The sequence below is a fragment of the Notolepis coatsorum genome (genome assembly GCF_963971535.1).
Source record: "Notolepis coatsorum genome assembly, chromosome: 1".
NCBI classification, from domain to species: Eukaryota; Metazoa; Chordata; class Actinopteri; order Aulopiformes; family Paralepididae; genus Notolepis; species Notolepis coatsorum.
The window spans coordinates 212398205-212416128 of NC_140165.1; the positions used below are offsets into that span (position 1 = coordinate 212398205).

General features: G+C 44.3%; 1 protein-coding gene across 1 annotated transcript in view; it reads left to right on the forward strand.

Moving 5' to 3' along the window:
* LOC311243757 (kin of IRRE-like protein 3) overlaps positions 1-17460 on the forward strand; it is a gene marked incomplete at both ends in the record, with an annotated part of 153026 nt that extends 135566 nt beyond the window's left edge. The window contains 5 exons of the mRNA XM_084333099.1: positions 2642-2840; positions 8933-9040; positions 12557-12666; positions 13443-13529; positions 16990-17460. Of these exons, the coding sequence (XP_084189225.1) occupies positions 2642-2840; positions 8933-9040; positions 12557-12666; positions 13443-13529; positions 16990-17460 (975 nt within the window). The remainder of the gene's footprint in view (positions 1-2641; positions 2841-8932; positions 9041-12556; positions 12667-13442; positions 13530-16989) is intronic.
* Positions 17461-17924: the final 464 nt, after the last annotated feature.

Here is a 17924-nt window from a genome sequence, read left to right on the forward strand (position 1 = left end):
TCGGAGAGGCAAACTACCCATCGGCTGCCTCCTGGGCTGGGTCGGCAACCACGAAAGTGGCAGCAGCCCCGCACCAAAACGCACGACGGAGGCGGGAATGGAGAACCGCTGGTGAAGAGTAGGTCTACTCTCCGAAGAAGACATTATGACTTAGCTTTTTCCTTTGAACAGTTATGAGAGAAGAAAAAACTAAGCACAATGTAAACTCGTCACAACTCTTTTCAACTAACAACACGTCAAGTGGGGTACTACCGAGGCACTTCCTTGTGGTGAAAGCGAGAAGGAGGAGAGCAGGTGACCACACACCTGCTTATGAAGGTAAGCTAACAAGGGGTGTGGTCAGACGAATACTGGTATTAAAGGTACATTTGTGGAATTTATTCAGTGCGCGTGCGCGTACGCGAGGGAGTGCATGAGTGATGCCGAGCGGATCCCCTAATGATACAGAACTGCCGTGCCCACGACATTGCACTATGATTGGCCGATTGGCTCTTTAGGGGCATGATCAGATCACACTTGATTGACAGCTCCCTTTTAGCTGAAGTAGCTACCATTTTGTTTTTCATTTTGTTCCATTCAATCACTAAAACATTTAGCTAAAACCATATCAAATGGACCCTACTGGTTAGAAAGCTTGACTAATCCCTAACTAGTAAACTAGGTTAGACCACCCACATTTGTGTTTTTATTTAACTGTACCAGGGTATGGCGCTAATGATTTTAGCACATGAAACGGTTAGCATTAGCACTTAACACTTTTAGCTATTTATCAACTTTGTGATGAATAGCCTACAGAGATTTGGGTGATGTACCACAGCCTGCCAGTAGCTTTCAAACCATGTCAGGCTAATTTGAATTCTTAATCTAATAAACACTTTAACAATGCAGACAACAACTTCCATGATCCCGTGTTCTTTCATGTTTGTTTTCCTTTGTTATTGTTGTGAATGAGAAACAATAGCGGCAGAAAATGACATATTGTACATTTCATTAACTCATTGACCTCCACACTGTTTTCCCATCTCTACCCAATGGTGCCAGCGTTATTGACCATTTTAGCGATGTTTGCGGACCCATCGCGTGTGCTGTATTATAGCTATGGAGACAATAGTATGGCTCATTTGACAGGCATTGTTCATAGTCCAACACTGACTAACCAGTTCATCTATTCTCTACATACTTTAGTTTGTGTGCTATTCCATGCTAAACATCGCCCCTTTCCAAAATAATCCAGTCTTTTTTCCTAGATTGCGAGATATGGCGCGTTATATGCATTATGCCCAAATAGTTTGGGTTGCTCGCCTGAAACCCCAAAATACTTCCAAATCAAAGGTAGGCTATATACCATATACATAATGTGTCTTCATAAAATCATCAAGGGGGGGGGGGGGGGGGGGGGGGGGGTCGTCTTACCCCGAAACTGTGATCGTTACCAAAAGCATGTTTTAGGTAAAAAAAATACCAGCAGGTTACCTAAAATAGACCTTACCTCAGTCAGAAGGTACTCCAAAATTTATAAATCCCAGTCATCTAATGGCGATCGCAATTACTTGTGTATATTGGGCATGGCTATCATACGGGAAATAATAGGTCTGAGGTACCAAATCTCAGACCAATTGCTATGTCCTGATCCACTCCAAGGTGGAAGCAGCCGGAGGTAACTCAGTACTGGAAGACAACTGATATCCCCAGTTCAAAAGGTAGGCGATACTGCCAACCGGGCGGCGTGTATGCCTTCGACGACGGAACTGCATTTCTGCGTTTGAGTTTTGCGCTCTGATTGGCCAGGTCAATCGTGTGGGACAGCAAGTTCTGCGCCTATTTCCGGGTCTAACAGCCTGCAAACTACCTGGCGTTCTATCGCCATGCTCTAAGACAAACTCTAACCTTAACCAACTTCGAAAGAGTGCCTAAGCTTAACCGTCGGAATCAGGGCAGGCGTTCTATCGCCATGTTCTAAGACAAACTCTAACCTTAACCTACTTCGAAAGAGCGCCTAAGCTTAACCATTGTAGAAACTTGCGGTCTCACGATTGGGCGTACATGTCACATGACCAGAAATTACCTGGCCAATCAGAGACGCGGAAATGCAGTTATGTTGTAAAAGGCATTCAGGCAACCGGGCGGGATTCGATTGTCATTGCAATTCCAACGTAGGCAGCTGTGCCAGGGAGACACAAGCAGCTCCGAGCGAGTGTTTAGAAGGGGGATCAAAGGAAAAATATCAAAGGATCCAAAAACGAGAAAACTAGTTTTTGGCGCTCAAGCATTTGCAACGAAACACGAGTATACTCGTTAATAAATACATGATAAATACAATAGAAAATATAATAAATATTATACATAATAAAGAAAAAAATTATCATAATGAAAATGTGTAATACAAATGTGTACAATCATAATACAAATGTGTACAATCATAATACAAATGTGTAATACAAATGTGTACAATCATAATGAAAATGTGATTAAATGTAGTGGAGAAAATGTAAAAGCCCCCTTGAACGGTAATACTAAGTACATATTTAAGTACCGGTACAGTAGGCCTACTTGAGGGAAACGCAATTCAATTCATTACCCCGACTTCCACTGTCACCCTCTTCTGTCTCCGGTCTCACGTCTCCTCCCTCCACCTCGTCAGGCCTGGTCCTGGAAGGAGACGGTGCTGGAGTCCGGGACGTCCGGCCGCTACACGGTGGAGACGGTCAGCACAGAGGAAGGGGTCATCTCCACCCTGACCATGAGCAACATCGTCCCGGCCGACTTCCAGACCATCTACAACTGCACAGCCTGGAACAGCTTCGGCTCCGACACGGAGATCATACGCCTCAAGGAACAAGGTGGGAGGCAAGGTCCGACAGGTTCCACCTTCCTTCTCTCAGGGCCTGTGGCATTAGAGTAGAGAGACGCCGTAGAGTTGTGTTGTGTTTTCAGTCTCCGGTTGTTCTAATGTTTGTTTTCTAACGTATTTGTGTGTATGTGCGTTAGGGTTGGGTACCGTTCACATTTGAACCGATACCGGTACCGGTACCAGTTGCTGGAATTCGGTATCGGTACCCATCTGTACCTTTTTCGGCACTTAACTCTTTCTGTAATAACAAGTGTTTTTATTTCAGTTGTAAAAAAATATATATCTAAATTTCTCTATTTCAACATTGTTATTTATTTAGAACATTTTGTTATTTATTGTTGTAACACACCACACAAAATAAATCGCATGATCATGTATTATGTTTTTAAATGTTTAAATATCAACATTATCTGGCCATCCAAAGAGATGGGACTAATATATATAGTTGTGGAAAAGGCTCCCTCTTGTCTAGTAATATTACACTCTTATACATATTATATGGTCCGAAATGTGGTACAGATTGATCTAGCGTGAATCGGTATTCGGTCGGTACCATTAAAAGTACAGAGTTTGGTACCCAACCCTAATGTGCGTGCATGCATGCATGTGTGTGTGTGTGTGTGTGTGTGTGTGTGTGTGTGTGTGTGTGTGTGTGTGTGTGTGTGTGTGTGTGTGTGTGTGTGTCAGTGGTGGCTGCTGACTAAAATTGTTTGGTGAAGCAACATTTTTATTTTTAAAACATCCTCCACTGTGTGTGTCAGTGGTGACTGGTGCGTAAAAAAATTGGGGAGGACGGGATAGATAAAAAAAAGAATTAATAAAGAAGTCCGAAATTCAAGCTTTCTTTAAAGACATTTATTCATCATATAATTTTTTTTTATAATATCAAACAGAAGACTGAGTCTGTGCTAACCGAATACAGAAGCCATGTTCGCTGGATTTTGGGGGAAAACAATATCTTTGACCTGTATTGGTCCCCTTGATACCACATTGTTGGGTATGGCCTATGACACTTGGCCATATTGCAGGGTCTTGTGAGGTCAAACCTTTAGTGTTGGTGGTGATACTGCTGCTTGTAGAGGTGGGTGACACGTCATCTTCATGATGGGCAGGTGTTATGGTCTCACTGAAGGTGGATGTTAACGGACAGGGTTCCTGCAAGTTTCAACAGGTTACATTTAAGACTTTTTAAGACCTTTTTAAGACCACTTTCAATAGAATCTAATATGTTGCCATACCAGCAAAGAACTATTAAGGAAAATGACTAAGAAGTAATTCCATATGTATTTGGCCTGATAGGCTATTACCATACTGCTTACTTTGCAGTCTGGACATTTCCCCCCCAAACACATTTAAACATGATACAAAGAAGTTATCGCAACATAGAAGTAATTTAGAAATAGAATAGAAAATCTCAGTCAATCACATGGTCATCCTCAACAGTGCACTCTTTAATGTCTGTTTAAAACTATATTTAAAATGTACAGTATGGCGAATATGAAACAACTTTTGTATTAGCTGTGCGGGTCGGACTGAGAACAAATACATTCTGAATTTCTTTTTAAGAATGAACACGAATCCAAAAGAAAAACTTTTCTCTATTCTGTCTCTCTAGATGTGCTTCTCACAGCCACACACAGCCTATCAATCAAACGCCTTGCATTACACTCAGGATAGGATCGTTATAATTATATACAACTTATTGTCAAAAGCGTGTCAAGATGCCTTCATGGTTTACGGTTGGAGCCACCAACAGACGCACTTAGGGAACACCCGGGTAGTATTTAGTATTGCAGACATCATAGTCAGAAGATTGTTATCGAATAGCAGGTGATTATCAGTCATGACAACCGTGGCCAATGAGCTGTGACCCCTGTGCTATATAGTATGGCAAAAAAGAAAATGCCATGAGAATACCATGAATAGCAGGCCTGAAGACTAACACTCGGTCTGGCTTAATCATGTATCACGGCGTACGCAGGCTAGAAGAAAAATGCATGTCATGACGACGGGTGAAGAAATAGCTGAATGATATTATCTCCTTTCTCTCCCTGTCACCGGCTCACCGTGCACACATACAGCTCACCGTGCACACATACAGCTCACCGTGCACACATACAGCTCACCGTGCACACATACAGCTCACCGTGCACACATACAGCTCAGCGTGCACACATACAGCTCACCGTGCACACATACAGCTCACCGTGCACACATACAGCTCACCGTGCACACATACAGCTCACCGTGCACACATACAGCTCACCGTGCACACATACAGCTCAGCATGCACACATACAGCTCACCGCACACACATACAGCTCACCGTGCACACATACAGCTCAGCGTGCACACATACAGCTCACCGCGCACACATACAACTCACCGCGCACACATACAGCTCACCATGCACACATACAGCTCACCGTGCACACATACAGCTCACCGCGCACACATACAGCTCAGCGTGCACACATACAGCTCACCGTGCACACATACAGCTCACCGTGCACACATACAGCTCACCGTGCACGCATACAGCTCACCGTGCACACATACAGCTCACCGTGCACACATACAGCTCACCGTGCACACATACAGCTCAGCGTGCACACATACAGCTCACCGTGCACACATACAGCTCACCGTGCACACATACAGCTCACCGCGCACACATACAGCTCACCGTGCACACATACAGCTCAGCATGCACACATACAGCTCAGCATGCACACATACAGCTCACCGTGCACACATACAGCTCACCGTGCACACATATAGCTCACCGTGCACACATACAGCTCACCGTGCACACATACAGCTCACCGTGCACACATACAGCTCACCGCACACACATACAGCTCACCGTGCACACATACAGCTCACCGTGCACACATACAGCTCAGCGTGCACACATACAGCTCAGCATGCACACATACAGCTCACCGTGCACACATATAGCTCACCGTGCACACATACAGCTCACCGTGCACACATACAGCTCACCGCGCACACATACAGCTCACCGCGCACACATACAGCTCACCGCGCACACATACAGCTCACCGTGCACACATATAGCTCACCGTGCACACATACAGCTCACCGCGCACACATACAGCTCACCGTGCACACATACAGCTCACCGTGCACACATACAGCTCACCGCGCACACATACAGCTCACCGTGCACACATATAGCTCACCGTGCACACATACAGCTCACCGCGCACACATATAGCTCACCGCGCACACATACAGCTCACCGCGCACACATATAGCTCACCGCGCACACATACAGCTCACCGTGCACACATACAGCTCACCGTGCACACATACAGCTCACCGTGCACACATACAGCTCACCGTGCACACATACAGCTCAGCATGCACACATACAGCTCACCGCACACACATACAGCTCACCGTGCACACATACAGCTCAGCGTGCACACATACAGCTCACCGCGCACACATACAACTCACCGCGCACACATACAGCTCACCATGCACACATACAGCTCACCGTGCACACATACAGCTCACCGCGCACACATACAGCTCAGCGTGCACACATACAGCTCACCGTGCACACATACAGCTCACCGTGCACACATACAGCTCACCGTGCACGCATACAGCTCACCGTGCACACATACAGCTCACCGTGCACACATACAGCTCACCGTGCACACATACAGCTCAGCGTGCACACATACAGCTCACCGTGCACACATACAGCTCACCGTGCACACATACAGCTCACCGCGCACACATACAGCTCACCGTGCACACATACAGCTCAGCATGCACACATACAGCTCAGCATGCACACATACAGCTCACCGTGCACACATACAGCTCACCGTGCACACATATAGCTCACCGTGCACACATACAGCTCACCGTGCACACATACAGCTCACCGTGCACACATACAGCTCACCGCACACACATACAGCTCACCGTGCACACATACAGCTCACCGTGCACACATACAGCTCAGCGTGCACACATACAGCTCAGCATGCACACATACAGCTCACCGTGCACACATATAGCTCACCGTGCACACATACAGCTCACCGTGCACACATACAGCTCACCGCGCACACATACAGCTCACCGCGCACACATACAGCTCACCGCGCACACATACAGCTCACCGTGCACACATATAGCTCACCGTGCACACATACAGCTCACCGCGCACACATACAGCTCACCGTGCACACATACAGCTCACCGTGCACACATACAGCTCACCGCGCACACATACAGCTCACCGTGCACACATATAGCTCACCGTGCACACATACAGCTCACCGCGCACACATATAGCTCACCGCGCACACATACAGCTCACCGCGCACACATATAGCTCACCGCGCACACATACAGCTCACCGTGCACACATACAGCTCACCGCGCACACATATAGCTCACCGCGCACACATACAGCTCACAGCAACAGCAAACACAACCTGCTACACAGCATGTGCGGCAGAAAAGAGACACTACAATAGAAATACTGTTTCATCACTGCGCTCTCCTCCTGTCCCGTCCCGTCAGTAATACTGAATATCCTTTCTGTTGCCATAAGCATGAAGGCTTCTGTCAACGTGGGACACTTTGGGGATTTTTCTCTCCTTTCCTCTGAGTTTTCCAGCACCACATTTTCACTTTGACAAATCATTTTGGACCATCCATTCAATGGCACGCTTCCATTGTTGCTTCCCACTCTTTCTGGTTACTTTCGATCTCATTAAACCCTTGACCTCATGGTCCGGTCCACTTTGGGAGGGGTTGCCAACTCCTCACTTTATACCAGCACCAGCTAGCCCGTTTGAAAATGTAACCTCCCCAATAAGATGGTCTGGACCAACATCAAGAAGCGAGCCAAAAAAACTTTAATTTGTTTTTTTTTGTTTTGGTTTTACAATAGCCCCGGCCTTGTGACCCATAAATGGGTCGGCCCATCTGGCATTTTCCAGAATTGCCGGCCCATTATTTATTACTGTATACTAATAACACTGATTCATTCCTTGAAAATAAGTGTTTACTAGTTAAGATAAAGAGCACACTCAAGAGCAGAGTCAATTGAATCAGTGGCCCCGAAACACGTTCTTCTACCGTGTAAATATATGATATGCATAGTCGCGCCCCCACACAACAACAACAACAATAGATTTGGGATTTATTTGTACCTATCAAGACAGTCCTTTTTATTATTATTATTTGGCAGCACTTATGTACATAAATTATCACACCTCTTGTACCTTCCCTACTTCATTGGGGACGTTTTGTTTTCCATCTTCTCATTGCAAATTATAAAATATAAGCTGCTCATTTGAAAGTGACATTGATGAATGGATATATTAAATAGGAGTTAATGGTGAGGGAAGATCACTGAGTTGTGTTGCATGTATTTAAAGTAAGAGAAGGTCATTAACATGGGCTGTTGACTCAGGTCTTCATTGTGTCCTTTGTAGCTGGGCCTGCATATAGATGGATGTTCGCCTGCAGGCTTCATCACATCCTAGCTGCCAGTGATGGAGGACGTACACACTTCTTTACACAAGTAGAAATACCCAGATAGAATTATACTCTGGTAAAAGTTTACATAAAAAATATGTAAATGTGAGTAAGTAAATGTAGAAAGGTATTTGATATTGAACATACTTTTTCAACGTTTTTATTATTATTAATTTGATCTTATTACCATGGACACTGACTCAGTCTACTGTTTCATTGACCAGGGGAGCAGCAGTGCAGAGATATTCCGTTCTAAAGAGGCTACCCCTTCTAACCAATCAGAGAAGCTGAAAGGGAATTTCATTGGAATAAGCACAACATGTAGTGGTTGTGTCTATGGTCCTCATTGGCGGACTGTGTTCAACAAGGACCACTAGACTCAACTACTAAAAGTGCTTATTCTGACAAAAAGTACCTCAAAATTGTACTTATGTTCAGTACTCAGTAAGTAAAAATACTTACTTTCCACCACTGCTAGTTGCAAACACACACACACAACAAATACAAGATACGGCATGAACTACATGTCCTCTCTGCCCTGTCCAGAATCCATCCCGGTGGCGGTCATCATTGGCGTGGCGGTGGGAGCCTTCGTGGCATTCATAGTCCTCTTGGGCACCGTCGGGGCCTTCTGCTGCACCCGTTCCCAGAGAAGTAAGTGTCCCCTACCCTGCCGTTATCCTCAGCCAAAGATGCACGGACACGACACACCATTTCGCCATGTTTATAAACCGTTTATAGACAGTCGGAAGGCTGAGAGGAACATAGTGGAGATAAGGGTTCCAGTGGGATTCGAACCCAGGCCAGGAGACATATATGGTTCCAGAGGTGGAGTGTTAACCACTACACCATCTCTGGGCACCTATCCCCTAATTTGACCTTACTGGAGATCTCAGCCTAACCCTGACCTCATCTAGAGATGAGAATAAATTATAATAAATAATAAATGGTCACCGCTACATCCTTTAAAACCACGCCACCCTGGGCGAAATGGTATGAAAATAAGGAGTCCTGAAGCATGCATGTCATAGCATAAGACGTGGTCCTCAGTTAAAGGAACACTTCTCCCCAGAAATGACCATTTGTATATCAATTACTCACCCTGTGTTGCCTTGCGCTCCTGATCCATTTACAAACTCTCCCACAAATTGTGCAGTATGATTCAAGTCTTGTTTATCCAGTTGTATGCTCAGTACTTCCCAAGCACGTGCATTTTCACTAAAACCTTGCTAACGAAAACATTTCCGGATAAATGCTGCCTTCAAATGGAACTTGTGAGTTTGTGGTCTTGACATTAGAAGTCGAGTAAACAAGTGGATGGAGTCGTGAGGACACTGTTGCTAGGCAACTGGGCAATGCGTCTTAAGCCGCTGAGGCTAACAATTTCCCACTTACAGTACAACGTTGTGAATACCACAATGGTGGGTCACTCATATGGACTCTTCCCATGAACACGGTAACATGACCCCGTTTGAAGGTGGTAATTATCCTGAAAAAAAGGTTTTTGCTTAAACTAATGTGTTTGAGTGTGTGTTGGTAAACACATCTTTTTTGTTGTTAAAATTGGCCTGTTCAAGTATGACTACCACGTTTGGATTCTCTGTTCACCATCTCTGTTTCCGTATGCAAGGAAAAAAAACAATCTCTTCTGGGTCATCTGGCCCATTTAGGAACTCCCTGAACATTTCAAGCACTTTCCTTGCTTATTTTAGATTTATGGTAATGAATGGAATGTAGACAATCTTGTTGGCAATATAGAACAGCTGACAGATTAGAAATAGCATCTATTGTTAAAAAATTATGAATTAATTAATGAAACTAGATTAGATAAAAAAAAAAAAAAGATTGTTTACATATTGTGATGGTAATTATAAAACTTTCATGTGTGTGTTAAAAAATTTCTTCAAACTTACCCCATTCTCTTCATAGAGCCCTGTCTTCCTCCATACTCTCTGCCGATCTAGACCAATCTTTCCTGGGTAGGGTAGGAGCGTGGCTCGCCCTGGGTCTCCCTGGCTCTCAGCTGGTGTTGATAGCCAATGCTAGCATGGTAGCTAGCGTCCAGCAGCTAGGGCTTGTCGTCAATTCTAGGTTGATCAAATGAAATATGTTACATATACGAATATGACCCACTAATGAATACACTAAATACAGCAATGTGGCTATTTGAAAACACTGCATTTGCGAAATAAATACGTCAATTGTGTCACGCGTTAGCTCAGAAGCTAATGCATGCTAGCCCCTACTAGCCTGGGGGAAAATATAGGTACACAGCGGTACTTTTGAAAACAAGCTTTTGGAGTGGAAAATATTACCAGAATCTCTGGAAAAACATCTCACAAACACTATAGACGGTCATAAACGTTAACGAATGCTATAATAAGTCCAACAAATTACTATAAACAGTACTTACACTGTAGTTTTTGAAATTCTCAAACGCGCGTTGATTCCATGGAGAAATGTATTCTGTGACTCCTTCGCTCTGGGAAAAAATACTAAAAAACTCTGCCCGGCGTCGACGGAGGCTTTTATAGAGTTCCGCTAAGAGCTGCAGACTAATACTTGCTGTGCTTGTGGTGGTGGGTCTTCCTAATATGGTCACAAAAAATGGTGTCCCTCCGCCAAAAAATTCCCATACAGGGTAGATCAGAATGACTACCGCGCCCTAGATCACGGTGCCATGAGGGGCGACCCGGAAGAGAATGAGTAATTGATATACAAATTGTCATTTTTGGGGTGGTTCCTTTAAAGATAGCCAGAATGTGACTGTAGGCTCATGTCGCGCAATCTCAGTGTGAATGCTCTCCCTTATTAAGCTGCCTCCATCCTACAGTATGTAATGTTCCAACCCACATCCACCTCATGTTCCACCTAACTCAGGTTAGAAAACCGTTGCCAAAAACTGTTGTGGTACAAAATTTGTTCCGGATGCGAAATCGGTTCCTTCCATGTATAAATGTTATAAACGAATGTTATCGAGCTGATGTTTGCATTTCAAAATGTTAATCTATCATCATAGATGACAATAGAATATGTTTATGTCAGAAAGCAACAGTTTCTATAGACTTGGTAGACAATACGAAGTCAATATTACATCAAACTGGAACTATGGTATAAATGGTTGTTTCTGACATGTACACATTGTAGATATGATGATAGATAGATTTGTATTAGATTTTTGTATAATATTCGTTTATAATGTTTGTACAGTATATGGGGAAGGGAACCAATTACGCACCGAGAACGAGTTCCACGCCATACTGTACTACCAGTGTAGTGCCAAATTAATTCCGCTTGCAAAGTTTGTTCCGACCGACTTACGGCTCATAAACTAACATTATGTACTAACACGTTTTGTAATTACATTTCAAAATGGTAACATCGATCTGCTGTCACATGCACATGTAGGCCTACATCAGCTCACGATATACAACCATTTCCACCGCTTATCATCACGTCAGTTTGTCAGCTCGATATACGTTAGCTTAGCAGAACCGCTAGCCAAGTTCGCTAGCTAACAGTAAGCTGGTTAGCGAAAACATCAGCTTTCTTTATGAAGCCGGTCCGTTTTTGTGCAATAAACATAGTAGAAACCTGATTGTACACGTGACGATTTGAAATGTAAATTCATCGCCTTCCCATAGTGTTATGTTTATCACGTTAGCTTCAACCAGGAACTAGGTCGGAACAAATTTTGCAAGCAGAAGGTATTTGTGCGCCACAGCCCTCAGTCCCCTCAGCATGTCTACTGTCTGTATACCACAGAGGATGCGCACCTGGTCATGCCCTCACTTCCCGTCTCCATCTGTGCTCACCAGAGAGAACTTGCAAGCAAAATTAAGACAGAAAGTAAGACTTTGTTATATGAAAGTAATAATCAAGCATTGTCCCCCCCAAAAAAGAATGAGCCACCGTGCAAGGCTGTGTGAGATTGCATAGGGATGCAAACAAATTTAAAATAAAGATAATCTTGTGCCGGCAGGAATTGATTCATAATGCTTTGTATTGTTTCGGGGGAAGGGGAAGCTCTCACAAACCGAACCCGGGGATTTAGCTCAATTCCCTAGTATTGCTAAATGTATTGGGTGGGGGGGGGTTATAAGTATCAATGAATACAGCAGGGGTTTTTGTCCAGCAATTTAAAATACGTTAATAATTTCTTCCTGCCAGATCTGAAAGGAGTTGTGTCAGCGAAAAATGACATCCGCGTGGAAATAGTACATAAAGACCACAACACCGCACGGGAGAATGAAGAGCATGCCTCCATGAAACAACTGATGGTGAGTGTGAGTGTCACACCAGCTCTTTACCTTCTGTTCCTCTAGATACTTGTAGCAAGATAGCGGATGCTAATTATCCTCTGGGTAGCTGTAATAGTACTGCAGGTTCCTGTACGATAAGACCCTTTATGAATAAAGCAGAAAGGTGTGGACATAGTATAAGCTCTAAGACATGTTGAGATATAATGCTATCTATTCCTATGAGTGGAATAGGATCTAAGATATATCTAGATATAATGCTATCTACTCCTATGGGTGGAGTACTGTAGGCTCTACAACAGTACATTATGGAGAGTGTGACACTGTATAGGTGCTGCTGCAGAAGTTGTTGTTGTTGTTGTTGTATAAGACTACTGTACGGTATATGCATGCATGTTAAATATAAATACATCTGCCTTCTCTTTGGGAACTGCATAAGTGCGGCAATTCTCATGCAATTGGCCTGAGGGCATCAAAGGTCTTGGATTGCATTTTCCTCCATGATAATTAATGAGAGTTAATGTTCCTGCATGGGAATGAGCTTAGATAACTTACACATCTGCATTTTGTAAAAAGAAAAAAAAGAAAGAGATTAACAAATACATTATTTATGCTTCTCGCTACTAGCACCCTCAAGTGAAGGCACGAAACACGTCTGAATGATGCTAGAGTTTTTTTTTGTGTGTGAAATATCCCTTCCATCGAAGGATGTCTCTGGAGTAGACTATGAATGAAAGAAGTCGGGAAGCTCCAACGCCAACTCATCATGTTTCTCATCCCTCCACATTTCCCTGCAGGTCGAACGAGGAGAGTTCCAGCAGGAGTCTGTCCTAAAACAGCTGGAGGTGTTACAGGAGGAAGAGAAGGAATACCAGCACATCAAGGTACGGCATGATAAAAGTGGTGATCGGATGAAAGAGTGGAGAGACAGGAAGAGGAGGAGGGACAAATTGGAGATAAGAGGGATTTGGTTCTTGAAGGCAATCGGTTGGGTACATCCTAGGTATTTAGCTCAGGGACCGATGTGGCTGAGATGCATTAATCTCTCTCCTGCTGCCCCTGCTTTGGCAAGGATGAGACCACAGGCAAAATGAATGCAATTAGTGGTCTAATTTGATTAATTAGGCCATCATCAAAGGTGGTGCAAAGAATCAGATGGTAACTGGCCCTGAAGCTCCAAAGTCCAAGAGCCAATAATATATACATGTATGAATTCCCTATCACAACTCTATAAGAGACAATTTAATGTATGACATCAGATACATGATTAAGTCTAAAATCGGACCATTAAATAGATGCTGAGCAGCAGCAGTACACATGCAGTAGGTGAGTTGATTTTGGGACAGTTTGCCGCAAAGTCAGTTTGGTTTTAGGTTTCACTCAAAAAGACATGACTTATGACCAATGTAGGCTACTGTATATTGGAGTGTTTTACCATACTATCACAATACAACATGTTTACAACAATGCACTCAAAATTACATTATGATAATCTTACTTTATGGCAGGTTGAGGTGGAAGGTTTGTAGAATGTACTGTCGGTTAGGTGGATGGGTTCTTACCATCTCTGCCTATGTATCCTGCCTACATTTTGTGTCAAGGAGGATATCCCATGTTTTGGTCGTCATGTTTATGTTCAGGTATTGTTTTACAACATGCAGCTGTTCTTTGGTATTTGTAAGTGGTTGGTATCCAATTTATGTTCCATGTCATACACATACTCATACTTCATGACTCTGTGTTGACGATGCCTGATAACTGATAAGACTTGCTGATTGCTAATTGAGTACACCTGTCTACACTCGTTCACGCCTCCAGACTGGAGTGTATTTGGATTGTGTTGTTCCACTCTCCAACATGTTCTGAAGAAGGTCTTGTACCGAAAGCTCAACTATTAAATCCATGGTGCTTTGCTTTACGGTGTTGCATGGAGTCTCTCTAATATTAGTATACAATGAGGGGGGGGGGGGGGGGGTTACAGTGTGTTTTCAAACCCTGCGTGTTTGTACTGTGAATATGACTTGTGTGTTTTCAAACCCTCCATGTTTGTACTGTGAATATGACTTGTGTGTTTTCAAACCCTCCATGTTTGTACTGTGAATATGACTTGTGTGTTTTCAAACCCTGCGTGTTTGTACTGTGAATATGACTTGTCTTTTAGCATTTCTTGAAAAATGCATTGGATAGAAAATGTTAAACAAAATGTCATTCTGAAACTGATGGATGGTTTAGAAAATAGAAATGACTAGTGAGCGATCTCTCGGCAGGTAAGTAATCACTTCATGTTTTGTAATATTCACTAGTCACACTCTGGCAAACCTTGAGTGATTGTTGTACTTTTAAAATAAGAATTTGCCCTTTTTCTGTAACCAAATTACTAAAGAAGTGTTTACTTAACAAAATTAACAATTGTAAAACCCAAACCATTAATTTCCCATTTCATATAGTAATTACAGCCTCGTACAGTATTTGACAGCAGCGTGATGTGACTTGCATTAAGTGAAAGGCTGGTTTCTATTGACAATGTGAGACACTATCATATTAACATGTTAGGTATTTTTACCCATATAGACATGCATCACGCGTCAAGTTCAGGTTATTTCAACTGCACACTACAGACCTAATGAACCAGAGATGTCGCATCTGTTTTTTAATCATCTTTTACCTTTTCATGTTTGGTCTTTATCAAGTTTTTAATGAATACACTAACGTTACACCGATAGAGGACCGAGACGAGCGCCCTGTAATATTCCCTCTTTTCCTATAGCTTCTTTCATGCGTGATGAAAATAGAAATATTCTCATTATTTCAATATAGGCTAATGTGCGTGTGAGGAAAGTTTATTGAACTAGGCCAATGAAAGTGCCAGCATGTGATCCCCCCCTAATAAGAGAGAATAAAGAAACCTGACGGTTTGGTATTCATGCAAATGCCTCAATTAGACGAGCTCAGAGCGATACCTTCCCCTGGCTGTATGTATGGGTTTACTCTGCCCCCAGCCCTAGTGACCTACGTGTCAGAAAGGTATCGGAAGAAAGAGGTGGAAGATTTTAAATCTCATCCCTGACACTTATAGATGATATCTGCGTCTGTGCCTTTGCACAAGCAATTAAGCGTAGATGATTCACGTCCCAGTCCTCAGGAGGCGTGCCAGAGCCAATCAGTAGCACGGAAACAAAATCTTGTCCTGTTTGTTTATGCCATCGTACAAATGAATGCTCTCGTCAGCAGTCACACAGGGGGGGTATTCTTCCATTGTGTGTGTCTGTCTGCATACCTGCTGCTCCCACCGGGGATGGCTATTCTGGTCCTGTCTGATGGGAGAGCGCATGGGAAGAGCACGCTGGGGACGGGGCCTGAGATAAAGGCCAGACACACACCGACTCCCCGACTGCTGTCTGATAATGACGAGCATAACGAGGACTCTCTCAGGTTGTCATAGGCTGTGATTAGCGTTCTTTCTCTGGGATTTGGCTTTGTAATCATCGAGGCTTGACATTCAGATCCATTCACCCGCAAGATGTGTGCCTGTGCGTGTCGTGCACACACACGCACGCACGCACGCACGCACGCACGCACGCACACACACACACACACACACACACACACACACACACACACACACACACACACACACACACACACACACACACACACACACACACACACACACACACACACACACACACACACACACACACACACACACACACACACACACACACACACACACACACACACACACACACATCTGTTCGAGCGCTTAGCAACAGCACAGTGCGCTGAGCCCGGCAGACAGACAGCGGGCAGAGTAGCTGTGGCCTCAGAAGCCGTTTCTGTGCATCCATGGAATTGCAGATACGTCTGTTTTTTTTTGCACAACCTCAGGTCCAATTAAAAAGCTGGTATGTGAGTGAAATTTGCAGCGACATGTTGGACGCCAAACTGTAAACTATCCAGTACTATCCGCTTAATTAACAAGTAACGGGATTTTAAGGCATGTCGGGGATGGCCCAATCCTAACGCTAAAGCTTTGCTGTTTTGCCATTTTGTGTTGCTTTTTTCCCTGACATGACGTGCGCAGCAGCCCGTTTCCCTATTTATTTGCCAATTTGAAAGGTAATTAACGCCAGTTTGACCGTGGCTCTTGTAAGCTTTTGAAAAGTATTAATCCAGATAAACGAAGGGATGGTACCCACCCTCGTAGAGATGTCCTGTTAAAAAAGAAAATAACAATAATAAAATGTCATTGTTTATCATACTGCATGCTCTGCTTATAATTAAGAAACTTAAAGGTCAAACTTTTCTTGCGGTTTCCTAATGGTTTCTACTGTCTCCCAACAGGACCCAACCAATGGCTACTACAGTGTAAACACCTTCAAAGAGCATCACACCCCCACCATCACCCTGGCAGGAAACCAGACCGCGGAGGTCCGGAACCCCACCAGCAGCGCCACCCTGGGCAAGCAGCGGGTCCCCACGGGCATGTCGTTCACCAACATCTACTCCACCCTGGGCGCGGGCCCCAACCGCCTCTACGACTACAGCCAGCGCTTCGTGCTGGGCATGGGCAGCAGCTCCATCGAGCTGTGCGAGCGCGAGTTCCAGCGGGGCTCGCTGAGCGACTCCAGCTCCTTCATCGACACGCAGTGCGACAGCAGCGTCAGCAGCTACAGCAAGCAGGACGGCTATGTGCAGTTCGACAAGGACAGCAAGGCGTCGGCCTCTGCTTCGTCCTCCTCCCACTACTCCCAGTCCTCTCAGAACTCGGACCTCACCAGGCCTCTCCAGAAGCGCATGCAGACCCACGTCTGACCGCCGCGTGGGGGGGGGCACAGGGGCCCGACGCAGAAGAAACCGAGACCGGGGGAGGGGAGGGGAGGTGATGTTAACAATGAAAGAACCAGTTCTCCCGGGAGTTTAAGCAGGACCTACCGCTTGACACAGCGCCGTGTTTCTTTGACAGGTTTTAATTTACCATTAGACTTGTTCGGACTTCTCTACGTTTCAATGAGTGGATCAAGAAGCCTTATTTATCTCATGATGAACTCATCAGACGCATCCTTTAAAAAAAAATATTATTTTTTTTAACCCATAATGCGAATTGTGCCACTGAGAGGTCATTTGCCAACGAGGAAAACAAACGCAACCAGTTTTTGAATTTGAATTTGAATTTACTTGGCTGTGTTGCACTGGAGTCGATGGAAAATCAGGAGGGCGGGAATAACAAGAAGCTCATGTTTGACAATCAGAAGATCTGGCAAAGACATTTTATGCCA